This window comes from Pseudophryne corroboree, chromosome 1 (assembly GCF_028390025.1).
Source record: "Pseudophryne corroboree isolate aPseCor3 chromosome 1, aPseCor3.hap2, whole genome shotgun sequence".
In the NCBI taxonomy this organism is placed as follows: Eukaryota; Metazoa; Chordata; class Amphibia; order Anura; family Myobatrachidae; genus Pseudophryne; species Pseudophryne corroboree.
This window is the reverse complement of record NC_086444.1, coordinates 676533126-676559550: the sequence shown is the minus strand read 5'-3', so window position 1 is coordinate 676559550 and position 26425 is coordinate 676533126. Positions and strand designations below refer to the sequence as shown.

Here is a 26425-nt window from a genome sequence, read left to right as displayed (position 1 = left end):
AATCCACTCTGCACGCAGGTGAGTTCGCTTCTTCTCCCCTTAGTCCCTCGATGCAGTGAGCCTGTTGCCAGCAGGTCTCACTGAAAATAAAAAACCTAAACTAAAACTTTTACTAAGAAGCTCAGGAGAGCCCCTAGTGTGCACCCTTCTCGTTCGGGCACAGAGATCTAACTGAGGCTTGGAGGAGGGTCATAGGGGGAGGAGCCAGTGCACACCAGATAGTCCTAAAGCTTTCTTTAGATGTGCCCAGTCTCCTGCGGAGCCGCTATTCCCCATGGTCCTTACGGAGTCCCCAGCATCCACTTAGGACGTTAGAGAAATTATATTCCTTTATATTTATATTCGTTTTTTATTCATTTTTTTTTTTTTTATTTTACAAAGAATTGACAGGCACCTCAACATTAATAATAATATGTACTGCTTTGTACTTTTTAAATACTAGTAAGGACGTATTAATGAGTTAATAATGTATATATTAACTATTGCTGTGTTATAAAACAATGTTACTAAGATAGAATAGGAATGCACCCTAGATTAAGGGAGATGAAGAGTTAATACTAATCGTCCAATTGGGAGCCCTTGGAGGGGATAAAAAGAGACCAGGAGAATGAACCTATCATCCTCTGATGAAACCGCCATCTTTGTGGGCGGAGAAACGCGTCAGGTAACTCATTCTCAAGTGAACCGCAGGTGGAACGCAAGAATCCGGAAGCCCGAAACCGAAAGTCGCAGCACGCGACACACACCGGCGTTTCCACCATCCCACAGCTGCCGTGGTTACACACGACCTCGTGGTTAGCCACAAGCCCTCCATCAGACATCGGGACCCCGGCTACTGGGAACCAAGCAGGAGGAACAACTAGGAGGATATACACAGGTCTTTAAAATACAGGAGCGCTTCTGAGACTCACATATGGGTGAAGTATCGGTTACATTCTCATAAACCAGCAACACCTTTCTTTAAATGGTGCATGCATGCTCTGAATTCAGTGATTATTTCAACATAAATCAATACTCAGCTGGTATTTGAATTCATGTTATGATCTCATGTGCGTATGAAATTAAAGCAATTCATTTGAAGGAGAACTATCTCATCTACATAAGGTGCATGCAATCAAGCTTTCTGTTTTACAATTTAACTTCTGCACAACTAACAGTTTTTTGCTTTGGACTGAAAAATCAGCTGAAGGAGAACTTGTTCATTATTTCTCTAATCATCTAAGGTGCATGTAATTAAGCTTTCTATCTTCTTCTGCACAACTAACAGCTTCTGCTTGGGACTAAAAAATAATTTAAATCTATATATATGTGCATGGAATTTGATTCTATTTGTTGGAGGAGAACTACCATTTTTAGATTAGGTGAACTCCTGAAGGAGTAATTTACTAATTGAACCATCAGTTTGTGTGGAATTATTAACATTGTGCGTAATTAACAGCCTTATTGTCTGTTGGTCTTGTGGTAAATGTACCAAAATCTTTTACTATTGTGTGTATTTTAAGATTCCATATTTTAATACAATTAGTAATAAATTTATAATTTGTATCAAAACAGCAGTCGGTTTTTCTATATATCTGTGCGCCTTCATCTATTTTTTTCTTGGTTGCATATTGCATGTTGGGTGGATTTCCAGGTCCACATTGGGAAGGCAGCCGATTATAGGTTGTCCTCTCTCTTAATTAAGAGAGTAAGTACATAATAATCTAGCGCCAGACACTTTGGTTTTTGTTGGTTCTTTCTCAAATATAGCATTTAATTCTTTGGACGAAGGGAAGGTTAGCGAGGCTCTCTTATTGTCAGTGAAGTAAGCCTCCTCAACCTGCTCCGGTGTTGTATATGCAATATTCAACACATCCCTAATAGCCTTTATCATCAACTGCACCCCTTTAGCAAGAGATGCAGCCCCTTTCAGCACGTCCCCATCATCGTCTGTCGTGTCAGAGTCTGTATCCGTGTCATCCTGCATAATTTGTGCAAGAGCACATTTATGGGAAATTCCTGAGGGGGGCCCTGAGGTAACAGAACCGGACCAAACTGCCATAGAGTTCTGTAAGACCTAAGTTGCAAATTCATTCTGTGCAACCCTAGTAGAAATCTGAGAAAATAAGATTTTACTTACCGGTACATCTATTTCTCGTAGTCTGTAGTGGATGCTGGGGACTCCGTAAGGATCATGGGGAATAGACTGGCTCCGCAGGAGACGGGGCACTTTAAGAAAGAATTTGGATTCTGGTGTGTTCTGGCTCCTCCCTCTATGTCCCTCCTCCAGACCTCAGTTAGAGAAACTGTGCCCGGAAGAGCTGACAGTACAAGGAAAGGATTTTGGAATCCAGGGCAAGACTCATACCAGTCACACCAATCACACCGTATAACTTGTGATAAACTTACCCAGTTAACAGTATGAACAACAACGGAGCATCAGATCAACCCTGATGCAACCACAACATAACCCTTATTTAAGCAATAACTATATACAAGTATTGCAGAAGAAGTACGCACTTGGGACGGGCGCCCAGCATCCACTACGGACTACTAGAAATAGATTTACCGGTAAGTAAAATCTTATTTTCTCTAACGTCCTAGTGGATGCTGGGGACTCCGTAAGGACCATGGGGATTATACCAAAGCTCCCAAACGGGCGGGAGAGTGCGGATGACTCTGCAGCACCGAATGAGCAAACACAAGGTCCTCCTCAGCCAGGGTATCAAACTTGTAGAACTTTGCAAAGGTGTTTGAACCTGACCAAGTAGCTGCTCGGCAAAGCTGTAATGCCGAGACCCCTCGGGCAGCCGCCCATGAAGAGCCCACCTTCCTTGTGGAATTGGCCTTAACTGATTTAGGCAGCGGCAACCCAGCCGCAGAATGAGCCTGCTGAATCGTGTTACAGATCCAGCTAGCAATAGTTTGCTTTGAAGCAGGCGCCCCAAGCTTGTTGGAAGCATATAGGATAAACAAAGATTCTGTTTTCCTGACCTTAGCCGTTCTGGCTACATAAACCTTCAAAGCCCCGACTACATCCAGTGACTCGGAATCCTCCAAGTCAGTAGTAGCCACAGGCACCACAATAGGTTGGTTTATATGAAAGGATGAAACCACTTTTGGCAGAAATTGTGGGCGGTCCGCAATTCTGCTCTATCCGCATGGAAAACCAGATTAAGGGCTTTTATGTGACAAAGCCGCCAATTCTGACACTCGCCTAGCCGAAGCCAAGGCTAATAGCATGACCACTTCCACGTGAGATATTTTACTTCCATCGTTTTGAGTGGTTCAAACCAGTGTGATTTCAGGAAACTCAACACCAAGGTGCCACTGGAGGTACAAAAGGGGGCTGAATATGCAGCACTCCCTTTACAAACGTCTGAACTTCAGGCAGAGAAGCAGTTCTTTTTGAAAGAAAATGGATAAGGCCGAAATCTGAACCTTAATGGAACCCAATTTAAGGCCCAAAGTCACTCCCGACTGTAGGAAGTGAAGGAAAAGGCCCAGCTGGAATTCCTCCGTAAGGGGCATTCCTGGCCTCACACCAAGCCACATATTTTCGCCATATACGGTGATAATGTTGAGCCGTCACATCCTTCCTAGCCTCTATCAGCGTAGGAATGACCTCATCCGGAATGCCTTTTTCTGCTAGGATCCGGCGTTCAACCGCCATGCCGTCAAATGCAGCCGCGGTTAGTCTTAGAACAGACAGGGCCCCTGTTGCACAAGTCCTGTCCTAGAGGCAGAGGCCACGGGTCCTCTGAGCATTTCTTGCAGATCTGGATACCAAGTACTTCTTGGCCAATCCGGAACAATGAGTATTGTTCTCATTCCTCTTTTTCTTATGACTCTCAGCAACTTGGGTATGAGAGGAAGAGGAGGAAATACATAGACCGACGGGAACACCCACGGTGTCACCAGTTCGTCCACAGTTATCGCCTGAGGGTCTCTTGACCTGGCGCAATATCTCTGCAGCTTTTTGTTGAGGTGGGATGCCATCATGTCCACCTGTGGCAGTTCCCACCGACTTGCAATCTGCGTGAAGACTTCTTGATGAAGTCCCCACTCTCCCGGGTGGAGGTCGTGCCTGCTGAGGAAGTCTGCTTCCCAGTTGTCCACTCCCGGAATGAACACTGCTGACAGTGCGCTTACGTGATTCTCCGCCCAGCGAAGAATTCTGGTGGCTTCTACCATCGCCACCCTGCTCCTTGTGCCGCCTTGGCGGTTTACATGAGCCACTGCGGTGATGTTGTCTGACTGAATCAGAACCGGTTGGTCGCGAAGCAGGGACTCCGCTTGACGTAGGGCGTTGTATATGGCCCTTAGTTCCAGGATGTTGATGTGAAGGCAAGTCTCCTGACTTGACCACAGCCTTTGGAAATTTCTTCCCTGTGTGACTGCCCCCCACCCTCGGAGGCTTGCATCCGTGGTCACCAGGATCCAGTCCTGAATGCCGAATCTGCGACCTTCGAGAAGGTGAGCACTCTGCAGCCACCACAGGAGAGACACCCTGGCCCTGGGGGATAGGGTGATTAACCGATGCATCTGAAGATGTGATCCGGACCACTTGTCCAGTAAGTCCCATTGGAAGGTCCTCGCATGGAACCTGCTGAAGGGAATGGCCTCGTATGATGCCACCATCCTTCCCAGGACTCGAGTGCAGTGATGCACTGACACCTGTTTTGGTTTTAATAGATTCCTGACCAGTGTCACGAGCTCCTGAGCTCTCTCTATCGGGAGATAAACCCTTTTCTGGTCTGTGTCTAGGATCATGCCTAGGAGAGGCAGATGAGCTGTAGGAACCAACTGCGACTTTGGAATATATAGACTCCAGCCGTGTTCCCGTTACACTTCCAGAGAAAGTGATACGCTGTTCAGCAACTGCTCTCTTGATCTCGCATTTATGAGCTGATCGTCCAAGTACGTGATAATAGTGACACCTTGCTTCCGCAGAAGCACCATCATTTCCGCCATTACCTTGGTGAATATTCTCGGGGCCGTGGAGAGACCAAACGGCAACGTCTGAAATTGGTAATGACAATCCCGTACCGCAATTCTGAGGTACGCCTGATGAGGTGGATAAATGGGGACATGCATCCTTTATGTCCAGAGTCACCATAAAATCTCCCCCTTTCAGCCTTGCAATGACCGCTCTTAGCGATTCCATCTTGAACTTGAACCTTTTCAGGTATATGTTCAGGGATTTTAAATTCAATATGGGTCTGACCGAACAGTCTGGTTTCGGGACTACAACATGGTCGAACAATAACCCCCTCCTTGTTGAAGGAGGGGAACCTTGACCACCACCTGTTGAAGATACAATTTGTGAATTGCAGTTAACACTGTTTCCCTCTCGTGGGGGGAAGCCGGCAGGGCCGTCGGTGAGGGGGCATCTCCTCAAAGTCCAGCTTGTATCCCTGAGACACAATATCTATTGCCCAGGGATCTAACAGGGAGTGAACCCACTTGTGGCTGAACTTACGAAGGCGTGCCCCCACCGGCCTAGCTCCGCCTGTGGAGCCCCAGCGACATGCGGTGGATTTTGTAGAGGCCGGGGAGGACTTCTGTTCCTGGGAACTAGCTGTGTTGTGCAGCTTTTTTCCTCTGCCCCCGCCTCCGGAAAGAAAGGACGCACCTCAGACTTTCTTGTTTCATTGTTCGAAAGGCTGCATTTGGTAATGTCGTGCTTTCCTAGGCTGTGCAGGAATAGAAGGCAAAATATCAGAATTACCAGCTATAGCTGTGGAGACCAGGTCCGAGAACCCTTCTCCACACAATCCTCAGCCTTCCATATGCCTCTTAAGTCGTCATCATCTGTCCATTGCATATTCTACAGGACAGGTCAAGCAGAAATCGACATAGCTTTGTCTCTAGGACCCAGTAGACTCATGTCTCTTTGGGCATGTGTGTGTGTGTGTGTGTATATATATATATATATATATATATATATATATATATATATATATATATACACACACATACATACACACACATACAAACACACACACATACATACTAGGGTCTCAATCTCTGCTGATAAGGTACCTGTCCACGCTGCCACAGCGCTATAAACCCATGCCGACACAATCGCCGGTCTGAGTAGTGTACCAGAATGCGCACGCTATCTGCAGGATCCCTGAGAATAGCTGTTACGTCAGGGCTACCTTTTGGACAAACGTGACAACCTAGGGGAAGATTCCCATCGTATCCTGGCCCTAGTGGGGAAAGGATACTCCCTGAAAATTCTTTGTGGGAAACTGCAGTCTCTTGTCTGGAGATTCCCGCTCTTCTTCCTCATGAGAAGAGGGAAATTTACCTCAGCTTTCTTCCCCTTAAACATGTGTACCCTTGTGTCAGGGACAGGTGAGTCATCGGTGATATGCAAATCATCTTTTATTACAATAATCATATATTGAATACTTTTCTGCCATTTTGGCTGTAACTTTGCATTATCGTAGTCGACACTGGAGTCAGACTCCGTGTCGATATCAGTGTCTATTATTTTGGATAGTGAGCATTGAGAGACTCTGAAGGTCTCTGCGACATAGGGACAGACATGGGTAGATTCCCTGTCTGTTCTCTAATCTTTTGTGCAATAAATTCACCTTAGCACTTAATTACACATATCCAAACAGGTGTCGGCGTTGTCGACGGAGACACCCTCACACACACATATTTGCTCCATCTCCTCCTTAGGGGAGCCTTTTACCTCAGACATGTCGACACACACGTACCGACACCACACACTCAGGGAATGCTCATCTGAAGACAATTCCCCAATAAGGCCCTTTTTGGAGAGACAGAGAGAGAGTATGTCAGCACACACCCCAGCGCTATTAACCCAGGAATAACACAGTAACTTAATGTTAACCCAGTAGCTGCTGTTTATATTGATTTTTGCGCCTAATTATGTGCCCCCCCTCTCTTTTTACCCTCTTCTACCATGTAACTGCAGGGGAAAGGCTGGGGAGCTTCCTCTCAGCGGTGCTGTGGAGAAAAAACATGGCGATGGTGAGTGCTGAGGAAGAAGCCCCGCCCCCTCGACGGCGGGCTTCTGTCCCGCTTTCATGTACAATTTTTGGCGGGGGCTCATGCATATATACAGTGCCCAACTGTATATATGCCCACTTTTGCCAAGAGGTCCTAATTGCTGCCCAGCCCCCCCCCCCCCCCCTGCGCCCTACAGTGACCGGAGTATGTGGGTGTAGTGTGGGAGCAATGGCGCACAGCTGCAGTGCTGTGCGCTAGCTCAGTTTGAAGACTGGAGTCTTCTGCCGCCGATTTCGAAGTCTTCTTGCTTCTGTCACCGGCTTCTGTCTTCCGGCTCTGCGAGGGGGGGGGGGGGGCGGCGGCGCGGCTCCGGGATCGGACGACCAAGGGTGCGATCCTGTGTATGATCCCTCTGGAGCTAATGGTGTCCAGTAGCATAAGAAGCAGGACCTAGCTTCAGAGAGTAGGGCTGCTTCTCTCCCCTCTGTCCCACGATGCAGGGAGTCTGTTGCCAGCAGATCTCCCTGAAAATAAAAAACCTAACAAAATACTTTCTTATAGCAAGCTCAGGAGAGCTTACTAAGTGCACCCAGCTCGTCCGGGCACAGATTCAAACCGAGGTCTGGAGGAGGGACATAGAGGGAGGAGCCAGAACACACCAGAATCCAAATTCTTTCTTAAAGTGCCCTGTCTCCTGCGGAGCCCGTGTATTCCCCATGGTCCTTACGGAGTCCCCAGCATCCACTAGGACGTTCGAGAAATCATAGATTTGATAGAGGATAACCATTCAGGCTCCCTTGCTGGTTTCTGTGCTAAAACAGTGCAATCCTGATTACATGGAACGGGATCATCCTGAGAGGACATATCCTCTGCAGCATATGACACAGAGCCATGGACATAGCTAATGGAGACCACAGACACTACACACACACACACACAGGGGAGTACAGACAGAGTTTCACCCCCAAGAATGGTAAGAGAGACACAGAGATTGAAGCCATCCCACACACGGCGCTTTCCAGGTATAGGGAGACCCTAAACCAGCGCTGACTGTCTACCTTAATAGGTTACACAGTCTTTACACAGCCTCCCCTCCCTTCTACAACCCCCTGGTACCGTGAGAGATAGCTGGAGTTGCTCTGGAGGGACTGCACATCACTGACAGCGTTTCTGCAGGCAGGAAAATGGCGCTGAACGCTGCTGGGTCCGCTCTGAGACGCTCCACCCCCTTAATGGCGCTGTCTTCCCGCGCTTCATAGGATTATACTGGCCTGAGGATTTATGCTGACAGAGATCCCGGGACCCCGACAGGCTGAGTGACCAGTGTAGGCGCTGGCTCAGGGCGCCTCTCACAGCGCCGCACTATGTACCGCTGAGCCCCGGAGCGCATTTAGTACTGCGCTATATACCCTGTTGCTGCCATCTTCACACCGGCTCCCCGCTTGCTAGGGTGCCGGTGACTAACTCGCCACCGATCTTCTGGCTCTGTAAGGGGGTGGCGGCATGCTGCCAGGGTTAGCGATCCCCTGTGGTGGGGAACGTTCGATCCCATCAGGAGCTCAGTGTTCTGTCAACGGAAATAGTGGCTCAGACCCCACAGGGTGGACACTACTTCCACTTAATACCTTGAGTGGCTGGCCAGATACCAGTAAATATCCATCTAAAACAATAACTTTAAAAGCTATCAAAGAGGCAATGTACCCCTGGATTCTACATGGAGAAGAGGACCGATGTCGGCGTGTGAACATAGGTAAGTATGTGTGTGTCGACGTATGAAATAAAGTTTTACTATCAAGGTGTGTGTGTACTGTTTTTATTTGGGTATTTTTTTTCCAGTAGAACTACAGGTACCAGCGGGCCCGTTTTTCTCCCGCATGCTGGTACTTGTGGTTCTCCAAGTACCAGCTTGCGGGGGAGGCTTGCTGGGACTTGTAGTACTACTGGAAAAAACAATATCTTTTCATTTACAACAAAGGCTATCAGCCCCCCCATCCGCAGCCCATTGGATGGGGGGGGACAGCCTCGGGCTTCACCCCTGGCCCTTGGGTGGCTGGGGGGGGGGGGACCCCTTGATTGAAGGGGTCCCCACTCCCCCAGGGTACCCCGGCCAGGGGTGACTAGTTGGATATTTAATGCCACGGCCGCAGGGCACGGCATAAAAGTGACCCCCGGCTGTGGCATTATCTGTCCAGCTAGTGGAGCCTGATGCTGGTGTGAAAAATACGGGGGACCCCTACTCGTTTTGTCCCCCGTATTTTTTGCACCAGCACCAGGCGCAGAGCCCGGTGCTGGTTTTAAAAATACGGGGGATCCCCTGTCAATTTTTTCCCCGCATTTTTAGAACCAGGACCAGCTCGAAGAGCCCGAGGCTGGTTATGCTTTGGAGGGGGGACCCCACGCCATTTTTTTCCTGTATTTAACCATTCCATCTAAAAAAAATAATAATTTAAAAAAATATATAAATACTTGTGCCTCCAAAAAAGACAAACCAAGTACCTAATCCCATCTAATAAAAATAGATATGCTTCAAGCTGCTGGGTTCCATCGTACGACTATCCAAATTATTAATAATGAATTAATTAGTGATTAATAATAATGTGTGGGCCAGAAAAGTCCATTTATAATGACAACCACTGTTTTCTATGGGTGAAACGGGTTCAGTGTGAAAGGTACCAAAACGGGAATGAAATGGTAATTTACTGGTTACAACATGAGATGTGAAAGGGGTTTAACTGCTCAGACCCGTTTTAAGAACCGTTTCAAATACCATTTCAAAAGCAGGTTTTGCGATGTGAAAGCAGCATTAATTACCTCCCATCCACTTTAGATGGAAGCTAAAGATGTCAAACACCTGAATCACCCCCAAAACAAATGAGTCACCAAGAAAATCATACGCTCTTGCAGGAAGATTCAGATCACAAAGGAAGTACAGTGTATATATATATATATATATATATATATATATATATATATATATATATATATATATATATATATATATATATATATATATATATATATATATATATATATACAGGGTACAAACATGCGAAAAGACACACACAATGCAACTGACAAGACTAAGCGAGCAAGAACATATCTTTATGGATGTGTGACAGTTATGTGGGTGGTGCAGGAATAATTAATAATGGTATATTTTCTGAGATAAATTTAAAATAATGACAGTCTACACTTAAGAAAATAAAAATGTCTGGTTAATCTTGCCAACTAAAAGCTCATATTTAAATGAAACAATTAAATTATTCACACAATTACTTCCCCAAATGATCGTTTTCAGTCCATTTTTCTTGTTTGTTACACTGATCAGAAATGAAGCATGAGTGGGAATTTAGATCCCCTGTTTTGCAAATGTTGCTACAAATATAAAAAGGAGGATATTACTATAGTGAGTTTCAGTACATATGATGTACAATGACTTAGAACAAAACACTGAATTTTCACACACGGAGGCTGCTATAGAAACAATAGCCTTGACAGTGCAGATTGACTGATGCCACTTACCAGGAGCGAACATTCACAAGAGTCAACAGTAGTGAACTGGGCAAATATATAACCTTTCTGCTGCTAAAAATGATTACAAAATGTATATGGGGTTAATTACACATTCTGGGGAAAAAATAATTCTACTTCTTACTTACCTAGAACATCTATCCACTCTTCTTCGGACTCTTTTCCTGTGTCTTCCTGTGATGTATCTTCATTGGATTCATTCTGTATGTTGGCTGCGTCCACAGCCTCAACAGTTTCCAAAAGTGGAAGGTCACTCAAGTCATCATCTTCCTCCCCAGTGCTGTCTATAATTTCAAACTCTTCTGTGCTGTCCAGCAGAGAAGTCCTATCTCTAGGTTTGGTCTCATTCTCTGAAAGCTGAGCACTGTCAGATCCATCGTCATGTGTGTCATCTACTTTAGAGAAAGGTTCATCTACAGAGGCCATCCTCTGGATGATGTTATGGAGAGCAAAGTGGCCTGCAAGGAAACACACAAAGTAAGAAAATGACAGGCAAATTTCCATGTCTAGAGTTTGGTCCACAGGTCCCCTTCTTCAAGGTCTTACTGTAGCCTCCAGCTTCAATGAGAACAGCTATAACTGACATAGTTTACTTGGCAAAAGCGCTCTGCTTCATTAGGTGCCACTTATACCCCTTTCAGACACACTCTAAAATTCTGGGTTTTTGCACGTGAACGAGCATCAACCTGAGATTTCTGTATGTCTGAAAAGTACCAACCCGGGCACACGTTCCTAGGTCGGCGCCCCTGCTATTGACCAGGGATTTTCCCGGGACTTTCGTCCTGGGTAAATAACCCGGGTTAAGTGTGAATGGTGCGACCCAGGATTTTACTCCTGGGTCACACTTAGAAGTCTCTGATAGGCTGTTTGGGGTTGCTTGGGGGGTGGGGCTGCCAGGAGAGGCTGTGCTCCGTGCTGTCGAGAGAAGCAGCTAGTTTTAGAAGGGGTGTTTGATTGCTTGAGTGTGACGTGTGTGTGACATGTCTGTATGTATGTATGTATGTGAGTGAGTGAGTGTGTGTATATGAGTGTAACATGTATGTATACGAGTGTAACATGTATGTACATATACGTGTGTGTGTGTGTGTGTGTGTGTGTGTGTGTGTATGACTGTCACATGTATGCATGTCTGTGTGTGACATGTATGTGTGTTTGTATGTATGAGTGTGACTGCATGTATGTGTGTATGTGTGTGTGATATATAAGCCTGGTAACCCTGACTTGTAGAATGCCAGGGCAGACGAGTCTTAGGTCTGAAACAACCCGGTAGTTTCCCTGGTCTCGGGTGTAGTGTGAAAGGGGGTCTTGAGCAAAAACCCAGGATTTTTCTGAGGTGAAAAACCCAGGTCGGAGCAGGGTATTTCCTGGGTCGTATGTCTGAAAGTGGTATCAGACATACTTTAAAATCCTGGGTTTTTCACATGCGTTCCTGGGTCAGTGCCCCTGCTATTCACCAGGGTTTTTCCCAGGACTTTGGTCCTGGGTAGACAACCCAGGTATAGCGTGAATGGTGCGACCCCGGATTTTACTCCCAGGTCGCCCTCTGACAGGTTGTGCGGGCTGCCTGGAGGGAACAGCATCCAGGATACAGGGAAGAGGCAGGGGCAGTTATACAGGGAGGGTGCAGCGTCCGGGATACAGGGAAGGGGCAGAGGCCATTATGCAGGGAAGGGGATCTGGTCCATGTGTGTGATTGCTTGAGTATGTATGAGTGTGATGTATGCAGCCTGGTAGCCCTGGCATTTAGAATGCCAGGGCAGACCCACTTTATGTGTGAAAGGGGACGACCCGGAAATTTCCCTGGTCTCAGGTGTAGTGTGAAAGGGAATCTCCAGCAAAAACCTGGGATTTTGCTGAAGTGAAAACCCGGGTCTAAGCAGGGAAATTCCCGTGTTGAATGTCTGAAAGTGGTATGAGTGTTCTTAGGAGAACATGTAGGAATAGGATGCAACAAACTTAAGGCCTTATGCAGAGTTGTGTGCAAGTGGGCCGCAACTGAACTTTCACTGCATACATGGAAATAACTGCAGATATTCTCCAATTTGGTAAGGTGTATGCACCTAAGTGACCGCACTACTCCCTATTCATACCCTTGTGGAAGCATTCATCATTATTATTATTATATTATTATTATAGCGCACTGGCACTATAGCTGATGTATGAGATCAGTCTGAAATCAAATCAGACAGACCTTTGTGTACGCACAACTGGCCATAGCCCACAATTCCTCCTAAACGTCTATGACATGCCTTAATCAACTTAGCCTACATATGAACACCCATTTACCATGCAGTCACACTTTTAGCTGCACATTGATGCAAGAGAACTGAAGACTCTGCAACACCCATAGTTGCTCATAATTGTGTATCCTCATCCACGTAGCAGCTACAAAACTAAATATATCAAGATCATACTACACAACAGGTGCCGACCTAGCACATATATGGCTGATACAGTATGTGCGAATCCGGGCATGAATGCACATCACATTCAATTAATTCAAATGATGGCGATAGACAGGAATTTTGTTTCACCTGCCTGGAGACAGGAGAAAAAAAATCAGTGTCAAGTACCTTTTTTTGTCGACAGAGATCGCGAAAACACATGGATTAGGGAATTTATCCCAGATCCTGTGTTTTTCGCATGGAAATAGGTTATTTTTCTGCAAAAAAAAAAAAAAAAAAAAAGGAGGGGTTTAGCTGAACTGCCTAAATATACATTGGCCCCATAAAATAGCAAAAAAACACGTATCTCTCACAGAAAAACTTAGTGCTAATCAGGGCTGTTTCTAGCCAATTTGGCTCCCAGTGTGAGATTTAAAAATGCGCCCCCCCCACACACACACACACACACACACCTAGATGGAAAAAAAAAACTTGTGCGCGCACCCGGCAAGGGGGCGTGGCCTCATCTAAATGGGTGTGGCCTCATTTAAATGGACATGGCCTCGTCTGAAAAGACTACCTCACAATCCAGTTTTTGACCCTGCTTCAACAGATCACAACCACCACAGGAAAAAAAAATTCTACCATATTAAGCCCCACACAGTAATGCCCCCTGCACCATATTATGCCACACACCGCAATGCCCTTGATACATTTAATCCCCACACTACGGCAGGCAAGAGTCCCCATTTCACACATTACGGCAGGTGTCCCCATTTTACACATAGAGAGAGAATACTTACAGAGGCGATCACCGCTCTTCGGCCCGCCTCATCAGTCGCTCCTCGCACCGGCCTTTCCCTCTTCCTAACTTGGATCCCCCTCTGTACTCCGCTGGGGGGGGGGGGGGGGGGAGTTTCGCGGAGTGACGGGGTTGCGTCGTGACGTAACGACGCAACAGCGTCACTCCATGAAACGGGTTACTCGGGGAGAAATAGGAGGGGGAAGCAGGGAGCCACAGTTAGTGCCGTGGCGGGCGCCCAGTGCGGTTGCACTGCTCGCCTGCCCCAAGAAACTGCCCTGGTGCTAATATATTATAGTTTCATTATCTTCTACTTTTATTGTAGGCATACGGTTGTGGATATTCATTCTTTATAGTTTTTGGTTGTTGTTTTTTTTACATACACACAATAGAAATGCAGGAAGGAATCCTATCATTCTGACAAAAATCATTCAATAAAAGGAGAGGTACATATGTGCCCACTTACATCTATCCTCCCTGCACATTAATCAGCACTTCTAGTCTGGTAGTGCACAGCGTCTTTACATGAAACTTTTTACATTAAAATGAGTCTTATTGGTAAAATTAATGCAAGTAGGACGCACAAGCAGCTTATGCTGATTAAATATGTGGCATGCTTATATTCAGAGTGTGACGGTGGCTGTATCTGCATACGAAATGCTACGTTACAGTGATTTCACGGAAAACACTAACGTACCATTTTGTATGCAGATACAGAATATAAACATGCTGCATATAATTTTAATCAGCAGAGTCTATTTATGCGTCATATTCGCATAGCAATACGAAGAAGGCGCATTTTCAGCAAAAACAAAACAGACATCGGATGCTTACAGAGTTGCACGGGATCTGTAAACCAACTCACAAAAGGCATCTCACGCTGTGTGGTGTATTGAGGCAAGATGTAAGAGGACACATCTGTAAGCGTACTGAAGGACTCCATAATAAAAGTAATGACAGACTAGCACAGGCCTGGCCAACCTGTGGCTCTCCAGATGTTTTGAAACTACACATCCCAGCATGCTCTGCCACAGTTTTAGCATTCCCTAATAGCAAAACTGTGGCAAAGCATGATGGGACTTGTAGTTTTACAACAGCTGGAGAGCCACAGGTTGGCCAGGCCTGGACTAGCACTTTTCAGCTACAGGACACATATTACAACAGAAAAACTCTAAACCCATTTAAAAGCTACTCAAGAAAAACTATTAAATTCTTTTTTTTTTTTTAAGTCTTAATTTTGCTCATTACAATTTTCTTGATGTACTTTTTGTAAAAATGACCATCTGACCGAAAAGTTATATATTGCATGTTACATTTTCTAAATTTTGGTAATAATTTATTTAATTTCAAACTAAGCCAACGAGGCAGCAAGATTGGGGAATTTATGCTGGAGTCCGTAATATATAACTGTTATTAATAAAAGCACCCATCTGTTTTAAAGCCACTTCAATATTTTTGTGGATATTAAATTACAACAGCCAGGTTTGAGATTTAGAAGCAGTAAGTAGGAAAAAGAGAATTCAATGCCTAATTAATGTATTCCATGGTTCATAGAGAGTTCTATAAAAAGAAAAAAAGCCATAGTGTGTAAAACCAGAATTTGCTCACTTCCTTCCACAGACATTTTATGCAGTGCAATTTTACATAAAATATATATTATCAACATCTTCATAAAACAGGTATATTTTGCTATAAATAGGGAGTCTGAGTAAATCTGTAAATGTTCGTCACCTGCCCATATGTATGTTAGCTTGCGTGTGTGCTGAAAGAGGATGCATTTAGTTTGCTGGCTGTCGGGATCCCAGCACAGTATGGCTGCTATTCCACTCATGGGTGTCCACAACACCCATAGAGTGGTAATAGATCCTGTGACGAGCGAAGCAAACCACCGAGCCCACAGAGTGGCGAGCACAGCTAGCCCACAAGGGGACTCTTAGCGCTTGCCCAGCTGCCGGCACTCTGGCGGACAGGATGCCCATGTCAGGATATGGACAGCTGGCATCCCGCTGGTAAAGCATACTGAATCCGCTGAAAGTGGTATAACTATACAATTAAAGATCCTTAATAAAGAAAAATAGGGGACTGTAACAAATTATGCACATCATAAATTGCTTTAGTAGCACCCATTACCACACCATTAGAGATAGTGGATAAAAAATAAGATTTTACTCACCGGTAAATCTATTTCTCGTAGTCCGTAGTGGATGCTGGAAACTCCGAAAGGACCATGGGGAATAGCGGCTCCGCAGGAGACTGGGCACAACTAAAGAAAGCTTTAGGACTACCTGGTGTGCACTGGCTCCTCCCACTATGACCCTCCTCCAGACCTCAGTTAGGATACTGTGCCCGGAAGAGCTGACACAAGGAAGGATTTTGAATCCCGGGTAGGACTCATACCAGCCACACCAATCACACCGTATAACTCGTGATACTATACCCAGTTAACAGTATGAATATATAACTGAGCCTCCCAACACGGGCGGGAGAGTGCGGATGACTCTGCAGCACCGAATGAGCAAACTCTAGGTCCTCCTCAGCCAGGATATCAAACTTGTAGACTGTTGCAAAAATGTTTGAACCCGACCAAGTAACAGCTCGGCAAAGTTGTAAAGCCGAGACCCCTCGGGCAGCCGCCCAAGAAGAGCCCACTTTCCTCGTGGAATGGGCTTTTACAGATTTAGGGTGCGGCAGTCCATCCGCAGCATGTGCAAGTTGAATCGTGCTACAGATCCAGCGAGCAATAGTCTGCTTAGAAGCAGGAGCACCCAGCTTGTTGGGTGCATACAGGATAAATAGCGAGTCAGTTTTCCTGACTCCAGCCGTCCTGGAAACATATACTTTTCAGGGCCCTGACTACGTCCAGTAACTTGGAATCCTCCAAGTCCCAAGTAGCCGCAGGCACCACAATAGGTTGGTTCACATGAAAAACTGATACCACCTTAGGAAGGAATTGGGAACGAGTCCTCAATTCCGCCTTATCCATATAAAACACAGATAGGGGCTTTTGTATGACAAAGCCGCCAATTCTGATACACGCCTGGCCGACGCCACGGCCCACAGCATGACCACTTTCCACGTGAGGTATTGTAGCTCCACGGATTTAAGTGGCTCAACCCAATGCGACTTCAGGAAATCCAACACCACATTGAGATCCCACGGTGCCACTTGAGGCACAAACGGGGGCTGACTATGCAGCACTCCCTTAACAAAAGTCCGAACTTCAGGCAGTGAAGCCAGTTCTATTTTGGAAGAAAATCGATAGAGCCGAAATCTGGACCTTCATGGAACCCAATTTTAGGCCCATAGTCACCTCTGACTGTAGGAAGTGCAGAAATCGACCTAGCTGAAATTTCTCCTTTGGGGCCTTCCTGGCCTCACAGCACGCATCATATTTCCACCATATGCGGTGATAATGGTTTGCGTTCACTTCTTTCCTAGCTTTAAATAGCGTAGGGATAACTTCCTCCGGAATGCCCTTTTCCTTCAGGATCCGGCGTTCAACCGCCATGCCGTCAAACGCAGCCGCAGTACGTCTTGGAACAGACAGGCCCCCTGCTGCAGCAGGTCCTGTCTGAGCGGCAGAGGCCATGGGTCCTCTGAGATCATTTCTTGGAGTTCTGGTTACCAAGCTCTTCTTGGCCAACCCGGAACAATGAGTATAGTTCTTACTCCTCTCCTTCTTATTATTCTCATTACCCTGGGTAAGAGAGGCAGAGAAGGGAACACATACACCGACTGGTACACCCACGGTGTTACTAGAGCGTCCACAGCTATCGCCTGAGGGTCCCTTGACCTGGCGCAATATCTTTGTAGCTTTTTGTTGAGGCGGGACGCCATCATGTCCACCTGTGGCCTTTCCCCACGGTGTACAATCATTTGGAAAACTTCTGGATGAAGTCCCCACTCTCCCGGGTGGAGGTCGTGTCTTCTGAGAAAGTCTGCTTCTCAGTTGTCCACTCCGGGAATGAACACTGCTGACAGTGCTAACACATGATTTTCCGCCCATCGGAGAATCCTTGTGGCTTCTGCCATCGCCATCCTGCATCTTGTGCCGCCCTGTCGGTTTACATGAGCGACCGCCGTGATGTTGTCTGACTGGATCAGCACCGGCCGGTGTTGAAGCAGGGGTCTAGCCTGACTTAGGGCAATGTAAATGGCCCTTAGTTCCAGAAAATTTATGTGTAGGGAAGTCTCCTGACTTTTCCATAGCCTTGGAAGTTTCTTCCCTGTGTGACTGCCCCCCCAGCCTCGAAGGCTGGCATCCGTGGTCACCAGGACCCAGTCCTGTATGCCGAATCTGCGGCCCCCTAGAAGATGAGCACTCTGCAGCCACCACAACAGCGACACCCTGGCCCTTGGAGACAGGGTTGTCCGCCGATGCGACCCGGACCACTTGTCCAACAGATCCCACTGGAAAATCCTTGCATGGGACCTGGCGAATGGAATTTCTTCGTAAGAAGCTACCATCCTTCCCAGGGCTCGCGTGCATTGATGCACCGACACCTGTATACGTATTAGGAGGTCTCTGTCTAGAGACGACAACTCCTTGGACTTCTCCTCCGGGAGAAACCCTTTTTATCCTGTTCTGTGTCCAGAACCATACCCAGGAACAGTAGACGCGTCGTAGGAACCAGCTGCGACTTTGGAATATTCAGAATCCAGCCGTGCTGTTGTAGCATTTCCCGAGATAGTGCTACTCCGCCGAACAACTGCTCCCTGGACCTCGCCTTTATAAGGAGATCGTCCAAGTACGGGATAATTATTTCGGCCATTACCTTGGTAAATACCTCGGTGCCGGGGACAGACCAACGGCAACGTCTGGAATTGGTAATGACAATCCTGTACCACAATTTTGAGGTACTCCTGGTGAAGAGGGTAAATAGGGACATGCAGGTAAGCATCCTTGATGTCCCATGATACCATGAAATTCTCCAGGCTTGCAATAATCGCCCTGAGCGATTCCATTTTGAACTTGAACCTTCGTATAAAAGTGTTCAAGGCTTTCAATTTTAGAATGGGTCTCACCGAACCGTGTGGTTTCGGTACCACAACATTTTGGAATAGTAACCCCGGCCTTGTTGAAGGAGGGGTACCTTGATTTCACCTGCTGGAAGTACAGCTTGTGAATTGCCGCCAGTACTACCTTTCTCCGAGGGCAGCAGGCAAGGCTGATGTGAGGTAACGGCGAGGGGGAGTCGCCTCGAACTCCAGCCTGTATCCCTGTGATACTATTTGCAGAACCTAGGGATCCACCTGTGGGCAAGCCCACTGGTCCCTGAAGTTCCCGAGACGCGCCCCTACCGCACCTGTCTCCACCTGTGGAGCCCCAACGTCATGCGGTGGACTCAGAGGAAGCGGGGGAAGATTTTTGATCCTGGGAACTGGCTGCTGGTGCAGCTTTTTCCTTCTTCCCTTGTCTCTGTGCAGAAAGGAAGCGCCTTTGACCCGCTTGCTTTTCTGAAGCCGAAAAGAGTGTACCTGAAAATACAGTGCTTTCTTAGGCTGTGAGGAAACCTGAGGTAAAAAAAATTTCTTCCCAGATGTTGCTGTGGATACGAGGTCCCAGAGACCATCCCCAAACAATTCCTCACCCTTATAAGGCAGAATCTCCATGTGCCTTTTAAATGCAGCATCACCTGTCCACTGCCGGGTTTCTAATTCCCTCCTGGCAGAATGGACATTGCATTAATTCTGGATGCCAGCCGGCAAATATCCCTCTGTGCATCCTTTATATCTAAGATGACGTCTTTAATATGCTCTATGTTAGCAAACTATTATCCCCGTCTTAGTATTAATATTATCTGACTGGGTATCAGACCACGCTGCAGCAGCACTATTTATGCTGAGGCAATTGCAGGTCTCAGTATATAACCTGAGTGTGTATATACAGACTTCAGGATAGCCTCCTGCTTTTTATCAGCAGGCTCCTTCAAGGTGGCCGTATCCTAAGACGGCAGTGCCACCTTTTTTGACAAACGTGTGAGCGCCTTATCCACCCTAAGGGATATCTCCCAACGTGACCTATCCTCTGGCGGGAAAGGGTACGTCATCATTAACTTTTTAGAAATTACCAGTTTCTTATCGGGGGAACCCACGCTACTTTACACACTTCATTCATTCATCTGATGGGGGAACAAAACACTGGCTGCTTTTTCTCCCCAAAAATAAAACCCCTTTTATGTGGTACTTGGGTTCATGTCAGAAATGCTTAACACATTTTTCATTGCCGAGATCATGTAACGGATGTTTCTAGTGGATTGTGTATATGTCTCAACCTCGTCGACACTGGAGTCAGACTCCGTGTCAACATCTGTGTCTGCCATCTGAGGTAACGGGCGCTTTTTTGAGCCCCTGACGGCCTTTGAGACGCCTGGGCAGGCGCGGGCTGAGAAGCCGGCTGTCCCACAGCTGTTTTACGTCATCCAGCCTTCTATGTAAAGGAGTTGACATTGTCGGTTAATACCTTCCACCTATCCATCCACTCTGGTGTCGGCCCCACAGGGGGCGACATCCAATTTATCGGCCTCTGCTCCACCTCCACGTAACCTTCCTCATCCCATATGTCGACACAGCCGTACCGACACACAGCACACACACAGGGAATGCTCTGACTGAGGACAGGACCCCACAAAGTCCTTTGGGGAGACAGAGAGAGAGTATGCCAGCACACACCAGAGCGCTATATAATGCAGGGATTAACACTATAACTGAGTGATTTTTCCCCCAATAGCTGCTTGTATAAACAATATTGCGCCTAAATTTAGTGCCCCCCCTCTCTTTTTAACTCTTTGAGCCTGAAAACTACAGGGGAGAGCCCGGGGAGCTGTCTTCCAGCTGCACTGTGAAAAGAAAATGGCGCCAGTGTGCTGAGGGAGATAGCTCCGCCCCTTTTTCGCTAACTTTTCTCCCGCTTTTTTATGGATTCTGGCAGGGGTATTTATCACATATATAGCCTCTGGGGCTATATATTGTGATGATTTTGCCAGGCAAGGTGTTTATATTGCTGCTCAGGGCGCCCCCCCCCAGCGCCCTCCACCCATCAGTGACCGGAGTGTGAGGTGTGCATGAGGAGCAATGGCGCACAGCTGCAGTGCTGTGCGCTACCTTGGTGAAGACTGAAGTCTTCTGCCGCCGATTTTCCGGAATACTTCTTGCTTCTGGCTCTGTAAGGGGGCCGGCGGCGCGGCTCCGGGACCGAACATCAATGGCCAGTTCCATGCGGTCGATCCCTCTGGAGCTAATGGTGTCCAGTAGCCTAAGAAGCCCAAGCTACCACCAGTTAGGTAGGTTCGCTTCTTCTCCCCTTAGTCCCTCGCTGCAGTGAGTCTGTTGCCAGCAGATCTCACTGTAAAATAAAAAACCTAAAATATACTTTCTTTCTAGGAGCTCAGGAGAGCCCCTAGTGTGCATCCAGCTCAGCCGGGCACAAGAATCTAACTGAGGTCTGGAGGAGGGTCTTAGTGGGAGGAGCCAGTGCACACCAGGTAGTCCTAAAGCTTTCTTTAGTTGTGCCCAGTCTCCTGCGGAGCCGCTAATCCCCATGGTCCTTACGGAGTCCCAGCATCCACTTAGGACGTCAGAGAAATAAGATTTTACTTACCGGTAAATCTATTTCTCGTAGTGCGTAGAGGATGCTGGGACTCCGTAAGGACCATGGGGAATAGACGGGCTCCGCAAAAGATAGGGCACTTTCAGAAAGCTTTGGACTCTGGGTGTGCACTGGCTCCTCCCTCTATGCCCCTCCTCCAGACCTCAGTTAGGGAAACTGTGCCCAGAGGAGATGGACAGTACGAGGAAGGATTTTTGTAAATCTAAGGGTGAGATTCATGCCAGCCACACCAATCACACCGTATAACTTGTGATAAACTTACCCAGTTACCAGTATGAACAACAACATAGCCACGGTACCACCGAAAACTATAACATAACCCTTATGTAAGCAATAACTATATACAAGTCTTGCAGAAGAAGTCCGCACTTGGGACGGGCGCCCAGCATCCTCTACGGACTACGAGAAATAGATTTACCGGTAAGTAAAATCTTATTTTCTCTAACGTCCTTGAGGATGCTGGGACTCCGTAAGGACCATGGGGATTTTACCAAAGCTCCCAAACGGGCGGGAGAGTGCGGATGACTCTGCAGCACCGATTGAGCAAACAGGAGGTCCTCCTCAGCCAGGGTATCAAACTTATATAACTTTGCAAAGGTTTTTGTCCCCGACCAGTAGCAGCTCGGCATAGTTGTAGTGCCGAGACCCCTCGGGCAGCCGCCCAAGAAGAGCCCACCTTCCTAGTGGAATGGGCCCTAACCGATTTAGGCAATGGCAATCCTGCCGTAGAATGCGCCTGCTGAATCGTGTTACAGATCCAGCGAGCAATAGTCTGCTTTGAAGCAGGAGCGCCAACTTTGTTGGCTGCATACAGAACAAACAGAGCTTCAGTCTTCCTGATCCTAGCTGTTTTGGTCACATAAATCTTCAAAGCCCTGACTACATCCAGGGACTCAGAATCCTCCAAGTCCCGTGTAGCCACAGGCACGACAATAGGTTGGTTCATATGAAAAGATGAGACCACTTTTGGCAGAAACGGAGGACGCGTCCTCAACTCTGCCCTATCCACGTGAAAAACCAAGTATGGGCTTTTATGTGATAAAGCCGCCAATTCGGAAACACGTCTTGCCGAAGCCAAGGCCAACAACATGACCACTTTCCAAGTGAGATATTTCAACTCCACTGTTTTGAGTGGCTCAAACCAAGGTGACCTGAGGAAACTTAATACCACATTAAGATCCCACGGCGCCACCGGAGGTACAAAAGGAGGCTGAATATGCAGCACCCCCTTCACGAATGTCTGTACTTCAGGAAGAGATGCCAATTCTTTTTGAAAGAAAATGGACAAGGCCGAAATTTGGACCTTTATGGACCCTAATTTTAGGCCCAAATCCACTCATGTGTGCAGGAAGTGAAGCAGACGACCCAAATGGAACTCCTCCGTAGGAGCAGCCCTGGCCTCACACCAAGAAACATATTTTCGCCATGTACGGTGATAATGTTTCAATGTCACGTCCTTCCTAGCCTTTATTAGCGTAGGAATGACCTCCTCCGGAATCCATTTTTCCACGGTAAGTCTTGGAACAGACAGGGCCCCTGCTGCAGCAGGTCCTGTCTTAGAGGAAGAGGCCACGGATCTTCTGTGAGCAACTCTTGCAGATCCGGATACCAAGTCCACCGTGGCCAATCTGGAACAATGAGGATTGTTCTGACTCTGCTTAGTCTTATTATTCTCAACACCTTGTGTATGAGAGGTAGAGGAGGGAACATATAGACCGACCTGAACACCCAAGGTGTCACTAGAGCGTCCACCGCTACCGCCTGAGGGTCTCTTGACCTGGCGCAATACCGCTTTAGCTTTTTGTTGAGACGGGACTCCATCATGTCTATCTGAGGCAGTCCCCACCGACCCACGATCTGTGCGAAGACTTCTGGATGAAGTCCCCACTCTCCCGGATGCAGGTCTTGTCTGCTGAGGAAGTCCGCTTCCCAGTTGTCCACCCCCGGGATGAATACTGCTGCTAGGGCGCTTACATGGCCTTCCGCCCAGCGAAGAATCCTGGTCGTTTCTGCCATGGCCACTCTGCTCCTTGTGCCGCCTTGGCGGTTTACATGAGCCACTGCTGTGACATTGTCCGACTGAATCAGAACCGGTTTGTTCCGAAGCAATTCCTCCGCTTGGCGTAGGGCGTTGTATATGGCCCTCAACTCCAGGACGTTGATGTGGAGACAAGTCTCTAGATTTGACCAGAGACCTTGGAAATTTCTTCCCAGTGTGACTGCTCCCCAACCTCGGAGGCTTGCGTCTGTGGTCACCAGGATCCAGTCCTGAATTCCGAACCTGCGGCCTTCTAGGAGGTGAGCACTGTGCAGCCACCACAGGAGAGATACTCTGGCTCTGGAAGACAGGGTGATCCTTTGATGCATTTGTAAATGGGACCCGGACCATTTGTCCAGTAGATCCCATTGAAAGGTCCTCGTATGGTACCTTCCGAAGGGGATGGCCTCGTACGATGCCACCATCTTCCCCAGGACACGCGTGCAGTGATGCACTGAAACCTTCTTTAGCTTTAATAGGTTCCTGACCAGGGCTATGAGCTCCTGAGCCTTTTCCATCGGAAGAAAAACCTTTTTCTTGTCTGTGTCTAGAATCAGGCCCAGAAAGGTCAGACGCGTTGTAGGGACTAGCTGGGACTTCGGTATATTGAGAATCCAGCCGTGCCTTTGCAACATTCTCACCGACAGCGACACGCTGTCCAGCAACTTCTCCCGAGATCTCGCCTTTATGAGGAGATCGTCTAAGTATGGGATAATTGTGACCCCCTGCTTGAGCAGGAGCACCATCATTTCCGCCATTACCTTGGTGAAATTCTCTGGGCTGTGGAAAGCCCAAACGGCAACGTTTGAAATTGGTAATGACAGTCCAATACTGCAAATCTCAGGAACGCCTGGTGAGGAGGGAAAATCGTAACATGAAGGTATGCATCCCTTATGTCCAGGGACACCATCCAATCCCCCCCCCCCCTCCAGGCTGGCGATGACCGCTCTGAGCGATTCCATCTTGAACTTGAACTTTTTGAAGTACAAGTTTAGGGATTTTAGATTCAAAATGGGCCTGACCGAACCATTCAGTTTCGGGACCACAAACAGGGTTGAGTAATACCCCTTTCCTTGCTGGAGAAGAGGAACTTTGACTATCACCTGTTGAAGATACAATTTTTGAATTGCAGACAACACTAACTCCCTCTCTGACGGGGAAGCTGGCAGAGCCGATTTGAAAAACCGGCGAGGAGGCACGTCTTCGAATTCCAGCCTGTATACCTGAGAAACAATCTCTATAGCCCAGGGATCCGCCTGTGAGTGAACCCAGACCTGGCTGAAAAAGCGAAGACGCGCCCCCACTTGAGCAGACTCCCCCCGGGAAGCCCCAGCGTCATGAGGTGGACTTTGCAGATGTAGGGGAGAACTTCTGCTCCTGGGAACTAGCTGCATGCAGCTTTTTTCGCTTGCCTTTTCCTCTGGCAAGGAAGGACGATCCCCGTACCTTCTTGCTTCTATTGGAACGAAAGGACTGCATTTGATAATGAGGTGCCTTTTTAGTATGCTGCGGGGGGACATAAGGTAAGAAATTCGATTCACCGGCCGTAGCAGTAGAGACAAGGTCCGAGAGGCCTTCTCCAAACAACTCCTCCCCCTTGTAAGGCAACTACTCCATATGCCGCTTTGAGTCGGCATCCCCCGTCCACTGTCGGGTCCACAGGAGTCGCCTAGCAGAAATAGACATAGCATTTATTCTGGAGCTTAGTAAACAAATGTCTCTTTGAGCATCCCTCATATATAAAGCAGCATCTTTGATATGCTCTAGGGTTATTAGAATGGTATCCTTATCTAGGGTGTCAAGTTCCGTAGATAAGGAATCTGTCCATGCTGCGACAGCACTACAAACCCAGGCCGATGCCATAGCCGGTCTAACGATAGCACCGGAATGTGTGTAAATGTGCTTCATGGTAACCTCCTGCTTACGATCAGCAGGATCCTTGAGGGAAGCTGTATCCTGAGAAGGCAGTGCCACCTTCTTGGATAAGCGTGTCAGCGCCTTGTCTACCTTAGGCGAAGATTCCCATCGTATCCTGTCCTTTTGTGGAAAGGGATACGCCATAAGAATCCTTTTGGGAACTTGTAGTCTCCTATCTGGAGATTCCCAAGCCTTTTCGCACAAGTCGCTTAGCTCAAATGAGGACGGAAAAGTGACCTCAGGCTTTTTCCCTTTATACATGTGTACCCTCGTGTCAGGGTTCCTCAGTGATATGCAAAACATCTTTAATGGCCATAATCATGTAACGAATGCCTTTTGCCACCTTTGGTTGCAATTTTGCATCCTCATAGTCGACACTAGTCAGTATCTGTGTCAGTATCTGTGTCAGTGATCTGGGGCGTTTTTGAGACCCCGACGGTCCTGGTGCCACAGGGACAGGCATGGTCTGACCACCTGACTGATCCTTAGCTTCAGCCTTGTCTAACCATTTATGCAGTAAATTTACATTTGCATTCAAGACATTCCACATATCCACCCAGTCCGGTGTCGGCATTGCCGACGGCGACCTGACAATCATGCACTCCCCCTCCTCCTTAGGTGAGCCTTCCTCGTCAAACATGTTGACACACACGTACCGACACACTTCACACACACAGGGAATCTCTTTTCTGAAGACAGGTTCCCCCTGAGGCCCCTTGGAGAGACAGAGAGAGAGTGTATGCCAGCACACACCCCAGCGCTATATGACCCAGGAGAAACACACAAAATGTTTACCCAGTAGCGCTGCGTAATGTGTAAACGCCAATAATGTGCCCCCCCTCTACTTTAAAAACCCTTACACCGTGTGCCAAGCAGGGGAGAGTCCGGGGAGCTTCCTCTCAGCGGTGCTGTGGAGAGAAAATGGCGCTGGTGAGTGCTGAGGGAGAACACCCACCCCCTCGGCGGCGGGCTTCTGTCCCGCTCAAACTTACTAAAAAATGGCGGGGGCTCTTTTATATACATGTACAGTGCCCACCTGTACATGTATATAGACTTTTGCCATAGGAGAGGTGTTTTATTGCTGCCCAGGGCACCCCCCCTGCGCCCTGCACCCTTACAGTGATTGGAGTGTGTGAGGTGTATGGGAGCAATGACGCACAGCTGCAGTGCTGTGC

General features: G+C 47.5%; 1 protein-coding gene across 3 annotated transcripts in view; it reads right to left on the bottom strand.

Annotated features, from left to right (window-relative positions):
• FKBP8 (FKBP prolyl isomerase 8) overlaps window positions 1–26425 on the bottom strand; it is a 224469-nt gene that overhangs the window by 166066 nt on the left and 31978 nt on the right. For all 3 annotated transcript variants that reach the window (XM_063914734.1, XM_063914736.1, XM_063914735.1), the window contains exon 2: window positions 10629–10958. In XM_063914734.1, the coding sequence (XP_063770804.1) occupies window positions 10629–10958 (330 nt within the window). The remainder of the gene's footprint in view (window positions 1–10628; window positions 10959–26425) is intronic.